Genomic DNA, 7,513 nt, shown 5'->3' with positions numbered 1-7,513 from the left:
GCTATAACTATCTTTGCTTGCACAACCACAGTGAGAACTAATATCTTCAAGCAAGGGCTCAACTATTTTTGTATTCATAAATTCATCCCAATATATGTCCACAATAATCCATATTATTGTGTAAAAATTGCATTTTTTTTAATTCCTATGTAGGCTCAAAACTATACAAAAAATGTAGGTAGGCTCAAAACTTTCTAGCAAGTATCACAAAAAGAAAGTAGCAGACTCAAAAAAAAAATTTTTTTGGTGGAGATGTGCTTAAATAAATCTATCACAGCCAGCCATTAATGTACAAAACCAATTGTTCTCCTAGTGAACTTTTCAACAGAATTGCTTTTTTCTTTAAATATTCTCTAATTTCTTTATATAAGCAGCCATTAATGTACAAAACCAATTGACATTTTACATGATAATTATTATAATATTTGCGACAATTTATTAAATTAAATATCAACAATTAAAATGATAGTTGGCAACAGTTGAGGTAACAATTGCTTGATTATTGCTACTTCAACAATAGTTTGGAAAAACAGATGTCATAAATAAGCATAAGAAACAAGTCCAGTTGTTGCTAATTGTAAATCGACAACAATTAATGTGATTGTTGTATATGAAACTTTGGGGCAACAATTGTTTGATTGTTTCCTATTCAACAGAAGGGTTGTTGCTTAAGATGCTAATTAGAGACAAATTTTCAACTGTTGCAAATTTATAATTAACATCAGCTAGTATGATTGTCGTCGAAGGTACCATTGAGCAACATTTAAGCAGTTGTAACAATTCCATTTGGTTGTTATATGGACAACCTTTAAGCAGCTAGTATGCTAAAAAATTATATGGACAACGATTTTTATTAATTGTTGCTAAAACAAAACATTTGGCAACAATTCCATTTGGTTGTGGTAAAACACTATTGCTGCCAACAATTGGTATATTTTGCAACAATTGATTGTTGTTAAAAACTTTTAGCAACGGCTTCGCTAGCCACAACTTGTTCAGTTGTAACTAAAATATTAGGCAACAGTTTTTCCTATATCGGGAACAATTTTTGACTGTTGCCAAAGGTCAATTTTCTTGTAGCGTAAGAAATTCAACCATCCAAATCAAATTGATCAACCTATGAAGTCATAGTTAGATAATACAATTTTTAAAATAGAAATAAATATAGAAAATTACAAAAAATGTAGAAAAATTAGACACATTTATGATATTTTTATTAATCAAATTAATACAATAAGTGTAATAAACAAGAATTGTTTTTATTGATGATAAAAATGAAGGGAAAATCTATGATGCAGGAAAGACATGGTACTGGAGGAGTTTTGACCAATCAAAACCCACCCATGATGAATTCTAATAAATAACCCCTAATTGGCTACCATGTTTATGATTCTAGTTGATTGGTCAAAAGTTTTTCAGATATCATATATTTTCCATATCATAGTCGAACACAAAAATGAAATACATAATTTAGAATTGACTAAAAAAGAAATATAAAAATTAATAATAAATAGTTCAACTTTTGGGTTAAATGTTTTAACCTTTAATATCATAAATAAATAATAAAAATTAATGAAATATATTAATACGAAAATGGAAAAATTACATAAAATTTGTGAAGAAAGCATCTGAGCACATGTATAATATCATATTAAACAAAAAGTAAGTGTGACATATTAGAATTATTTTTATACACAAAAATACAAAAAAATATAGAAAAAATTGAACACATCTATAATTCTATATTTATACTACTATTAAAAATATGAATAATATTGTGAAACTTTCTTATGACTAAAAATCAATGTTTTAAAAACCGACCCAAAAATGGAACCCCTGTGGTTTTTACTGGGTCTATGGTTCAACCTTCCAGTTTGAGAGGGGTCAAACCAATAAGATGTAAAATATAATTTAACTTTTTATTTTGGCCATTAGATTAGGATTAGGTTAAAGTTCATCATATATATACATTATTATGAGAAGGGAGTGTAAGACTTTGAGAAGGAGGTGGCTGGTTAAAGCTGAGCAATGAGAAAAAGAAAGAAGAAGAAGGAACTGTCACCAGTGGTTATCTCCATGTTCATTATCACCACCGCTACAACACCATTTGCCCTCTTCTTACATCTCTATCATCTCTCTGAATCTCTCTCAGATCCCATATCGTTATCTTCATTGGTGTATATCAGATATCTAATATAAGATCAGTGTTTAATCTCTCTTCTCTTGTATCGATTTTTCGGTTTCTTCATTGGAGTTGCAATTTATTTGTTGTTACAATTTAAAAAGAGCATGGAAATGAGAAAACTCACATTCAAAATGAAAAAACTAAAAACCCTAACTAATTTTGGCCATTGGGACTAACCGAACAAGATTATGAGATACAAAAATTTATTTTTTCACTTTTTTTTTATTTTCTAATTTCTATTTTAAAATAAAAAACAAAATTGGAATTAGTTTGAAGGCAACCCAAGAACTACTAATTGGGTCGAACATTTTAATGGTTAAATTGTTCAGATCAGTAGTTCTCTAACCATTTTAACGATTTTTGTAAAATAGTGGTTCATGGCCAAAACAAAACCAGTGAGCTAATTGGTTCCCGGGCCAAATGGTTTGACCATTTGGTTTGGTCTGGTTTTTAAAACAATGACTAAAATGTTCATTTTTTAATTTAGTTCCTATTTAATTGTAAGATTTAAATTGTAAACTGAACTACTACTTTTAACCTCATTCAATTCCCTCTATTTAAATCTTATATTTTTTTTTGATAAATGAACAAAAGAAAAAATATACACTAAAAAGATAAAACACCACAAAAAGAAGAGTCTAGTCAAGTAGGTTTTTCCATGATACTTGAAACTTCACAAATCAATCTGATTATCACATATTTGGATGAGGTGTTTATGTAATTAGATTTGGATATATTTGATTAGTAATAAAAAAATAAAAAATACATAAATTTTATAGAAAAATTTGGATATATTCTTACTATAATTATCATCATCTAGAATTGTCACATGCAAAGCACGTGCATACTTACTAGTAATACAAAATACAAGGTTTTGCACTCTACATATTTGTATTTATACTTCTTCCAAATTGAGCCTTATAGACATCCTAGACTAAGTTAACAATGACAAAGATGATGGATGGTGAGCAATGCTTGCCAGATCACAAGAAGTCTCTATAAAAAAACTTTTTCTTTCCAAACTACAAGAAGCCTTTGCAAAAAACCTTGGTTAACAACGGATGAGGACTTGAGTTTTGTATGGAGAGAGAGAGAGAGAGAGAGAGAGAGAGAGACAGAGAGAGAGAGAGAAGGGTTTGATCTTTAGAGATGGAGAACCCTTTGCTTGGAGAAGGGTTCACTTGGAAAAGATTAGTTCACTTAAAAGAGTTTCATGTGTAATGTATTTTGAGTGCCAAACCTCAATAGTGATTCTTCCTTTTTTCCACCAAGATGAATGGCCAAAAATGTCATTATAGAGGCATTAGAAATCACCTCCATTATAAGCATGTGTCGCGTTTAATATGCATAGAGAGAACCTAAACTTGTTGAGAAAACAATCTTAAGAAGAAGAAGAAAACAACAACTACGACAACAATAATAATAACTATAATTATGATGATGATGGATCCAATAAAAATATTCTGGTCATAGACATTTGGCAGCTTTAGCAACACTTAAAAGCATGAATGTGATATAATATATACTATAGTCAACTCCCCATTCTTGTGCTTAATTATAGAAGATTGATCTGAAACCACAAATTTCATTTTTATTACGTACCCCATTTTTCTAGACTAATCATCTAGCTAGCGAAAGATGTATATGAGCCAATTAAGAATCTTTCACGTGATGGCTTCAATTTTGTGGTGACCAAAAGGGAGCTCCACTAATGTTCTTTTCATGAGCAAGCGAGTTTGAACATGATTAGTTGAGCCTGCTTTGACATACAATCTCAACAGTTCATCAACTGGCGATCGAGCAGACATTGAACGCGAAGTTGATTACTTTTTGTTACTATATCCCTTCATTTGCAATTATCTATTTGTCTAATAAGTATTGCCTAAGTCAGTTTGCCAATAGCAACGTTGTTTCACCACATATATATATATATATATATATATATATATATATATATATATATATATATATATATATATATATATATATTCTGAAAGTCTGAAACTGATGCAGAGATTGTTTAATGGAGTATCTATTTGATCCCGCAGAAATCTGAAGTCCTGATTGCTCCACAAATATTATCAAATATATATGTTCAGCGCCATACCATGTGACACACATTCACTCATCAAGACTTAAAGCACAACTTTTCACGTGTTACTGTGTTCAAGTATCAGTCTCTCAGCTTCTTCCTGCATGTGGGTCCTCTGAAAACATGCAAGCCTCTAATCTTTGTTTCGACAACTTTGATAGTTCTGAGGAATAAGTGAAAGCACGCGCAGACCTAGTTTGGCCCCTTTCTTCATTTCTATATCTTACTTCTACTTGGTATTATGGGTCGCTGCTCAGGCGTTCACCATTCAATTCATAGATTGGCTATAGCTTCATGCATGCAAAGTGCAAACAGCTTCTCTCTCTCTCTCTCTCTCTCTCTCTCTCTAAAAAAAAAAAGGAAAAAGAAAACTAAGAACCCATTTCTATATCTTACTTCTACATGGTATTATTCTCTTGCTTGCACCTCTAGTGGTCTTTATCAGACCGCACGAAGCTTGATTCGACGAATCAGTCATTGGATTGAATGTCTCCATTAATGGCCATTATAAATACACACCTATGCCTATTCTTTTCCCATCATCATTCAAACAAGGAGTCAAAGCGCCAACTGAGGTCATCACCATGAGTATTGGTATTGCCTTCTTTCTCTTCATCATTCTCACAGCCACATTGTTCAGTCAATCCCATGCCAAAGACAGAAACCCCAGTTCACTGGTGCTGGGCCTGACTCACTCTAGAACCTCCCCTCCAGTACCAGTTCCAATGGTTTCCGGCAGAGCCCACTTGAAGCCGTCGGAGATGTTGGACATGATGGAGCCACTTAAGGGAGTTAGAGATGGGTATCTGATATCCTTGAGTTTAGGAACACCCTCACAGGTCATCCAGATATATATGGATACTGGCAGTGACCTCACTTGGGTTCCTTGCGGTAACCTCTCTTTTGATTGCATGGACTGTGATGACTATAGAAACTACAAACTGATGGCCAGTTTCTCTCCTTCTCACTCACTTTCATCCCTTAGAGACCTCTGCACTAGCTCCTTCTGTGTTGACATTCATAGCTCTGATAACTCTTATGACCCATGTACTGTAGCTGGTTGCTCTCTAATTACCCTTCTGAGGGGCACCTGCCCTAGACCATGCCCTTCATTTTCATACACCTATGGTGCAGGAGGGATTGTCATGGGGACCCTGACAAGGGATAACCTAATGGTCCATGGGAGTAACCCAAATGTAACTAGAACCATCCCAAACTTTTGTTTTGGATGTGTAGGCTCTACCTATAGAGAACCAATTGGAATTGCAGGGTTTGGTAGGGGTGCACTCTCATTCCCTTCACAGCTTGGGTTACTTCATAAGGGTTTTTCTCATTGCTTCTTACCCTTCAAGTTTGCTAACAATCCCAATATTTCTAGTCCATTGATTATAGGTGATCTTGCAATATCCTCCAAAGACCATTTGCAATTTACACCCATGTTGAGGAGTCCCATGTATCCTAGCTACTACTATGTTGGACTAGAGGCTGTCAGTGTAGGCCCTGTCAGTGCAGTTGAAGTTCCTTCAGGCTTGAGGGAGTTTGATCTGAAAGGTAATGGAGGTCTTTTGATGGATTCAGGCACTACATACACTCACCTTCCAGAGCCATTCTACTCGCACCTCCTCTCAGTGCTACAGTCGGGGATAAGCTACCCGCGATCCATAGAACATGAGAAGAAAACTGGGTTTGATCTTTGTTACATAGTTCCATTTTCAAAAAGTAGTAATTATGTAGTAGATGATCTTCTTCCATCAATCTCTCTTCATTTCCTGAACAATGTGACATTAGTTCTGCCTAAGGAGAACTGCTTCTACGCCATGAGTGCTCCAAGTAACTCCAGTGTGGTGAAGTGCTTATTGTTCCAGAGCATGGATGATGGTGATTATGGCCCAGCTGGTGTGCTTGGGAGCTTTCAGCAGCAAAATGTGGAGGTTGTCTACGATTTGGAGAAGGAGAGAATAGGGTTTCAAACAACGGACTGTGCTTCCTCGTCTGCAGTTTCTCAAGGTCATCATGCAAAATAAGTTTGGTGGCCAGTCAACAATAATGTTTCCTGTTGTTAACATTGTTCCCAGGTAGTTTTGGGTACAACTACAAAACTCCTGATTGCTGTCTTTTTGTGAGATTTTGTACTTTCTATGTACTTTGGTTCTTGAAAACTTTGTACTTGGATTGTACTCGGATTAGGCTAATAAAAGTTTGGGTAAATTATTACAAAGACCCCCTGTACTAGGGTTCTGACAATTACTCCATTAACTTTCATTTGCGACAATATGCCTTCTACATTTCTATGGGTTAGTGACAATTACACCTTGATCTTTCAATATCTTCCGCAAATACCCCTGAACTTTTCACTTTGCGACAAAGACACCCTCTCTATAACACCATTTATTAACTTCATTTTTGGGTTGGGTTGGGTAAGGGTTGAATACCAATCCACCTATATTGACCCACCAACCCACCATGACCCATCATTAATCCTTGTTAAAGGGTTGTTACCCATCCTAACCTACTTGATTCATCCATATTGACCCTTAACCACCCTTACCCATACTGGCTCACCTATTATTACCTATAAATACAAAAATGGGTTAGAACAGCCCGTATACCCAAAGTAATAATTTCTGAGAGAATAATCTCTCTCAAGGATGCTACATGAGAAAATCGAGACGGGTCAACCTATATACCTAAAAAAACAAACATTTTTGAGAACATCATCTCTCTTAAGACTACCACATGATAGAAACTGGTTGGGTTGACCCATATATCTGAAAAAATAAAACATTTTTTTTGAGAGAATCATCTCTCTTAAGACTATCACATGATAGAAAATGGTTGGGTTGACCCATATATCTGAAAAAATAAAACATTTTTTTGAGAGAATCATCTCTCTTTAAGACTACCACGTGACAAAAACGAATCAGATCAACTCGTATACTTGAAAATGCAAAAATTGTAGATAAATGTAGAAAATAGTAGAAAATTCAAAAAATACCAAAAAATTGTAGAATATTCAAAAAAAAAAACAAAAAATACCAGAAATTTATGAAAAATGCAAAAAATATACCAAAGTATTTCAGAAAATTCAGAACTTTTGTAGAAAAAATCAGAAAATATGCAAAAAATACCAAAAAATTGCAAGAAATGCATGAAAAAACAAGAAAAATGCAAAAACAATGTAGAAAAGCACAAAAAAAATGTAGAAAATGCAGAAAAATTATAGAAAATGTAGAAAA

The 7,513-nt window shown here is 34.0% G+C and overlaps 1 protein-coding gene across 1 annotated transcript; it reads left to right on the top strand.

Annotated features, from left to right (window-relative positions):
* Positions 1 to 4,894: 4,894 nt before the first annotated feature.
* LOC148846368 (Eukaryotic aspartyl protease family protein) lies at positions 4,895 to 6,301 on the top strand. Its single transcript, XM_088953441.1, has one exon. It carries the CDS (start codon positions 5,003 to 5,005, stop codon positions 6,299 to 6,301), a length of 1,299 nt encoding a protein of 432 aa, XP_088809567.1. The 5' UTR covers positions 4,895 to 5,002.
* The last annotated feature ends 1,212 nt before the right edge of the window (positions 6,302 to 7,513 follow it).

The sequence above is a fragment of the Nelumbo lutea genome, chromosome 7 (assembly GCF_056320005.1).
Source record: "Nelumbo lutea isolate HS-2025 chromosome 7, American lotus-T2T, whole genome shotgun sequence".
Taxonomy (NCBI): domain Eukaryota; kingdom Viridiplantae; phylum Streptophyta; class Magnoliopsida; order Proteales; family Nelumbonaceae; genus Nelumbo; species Nelumbo lutea.
Note: the sequence above shows the minus strand (reverse complement) of the source record. Positions and strands in the feature narration are given on the sequence as shown.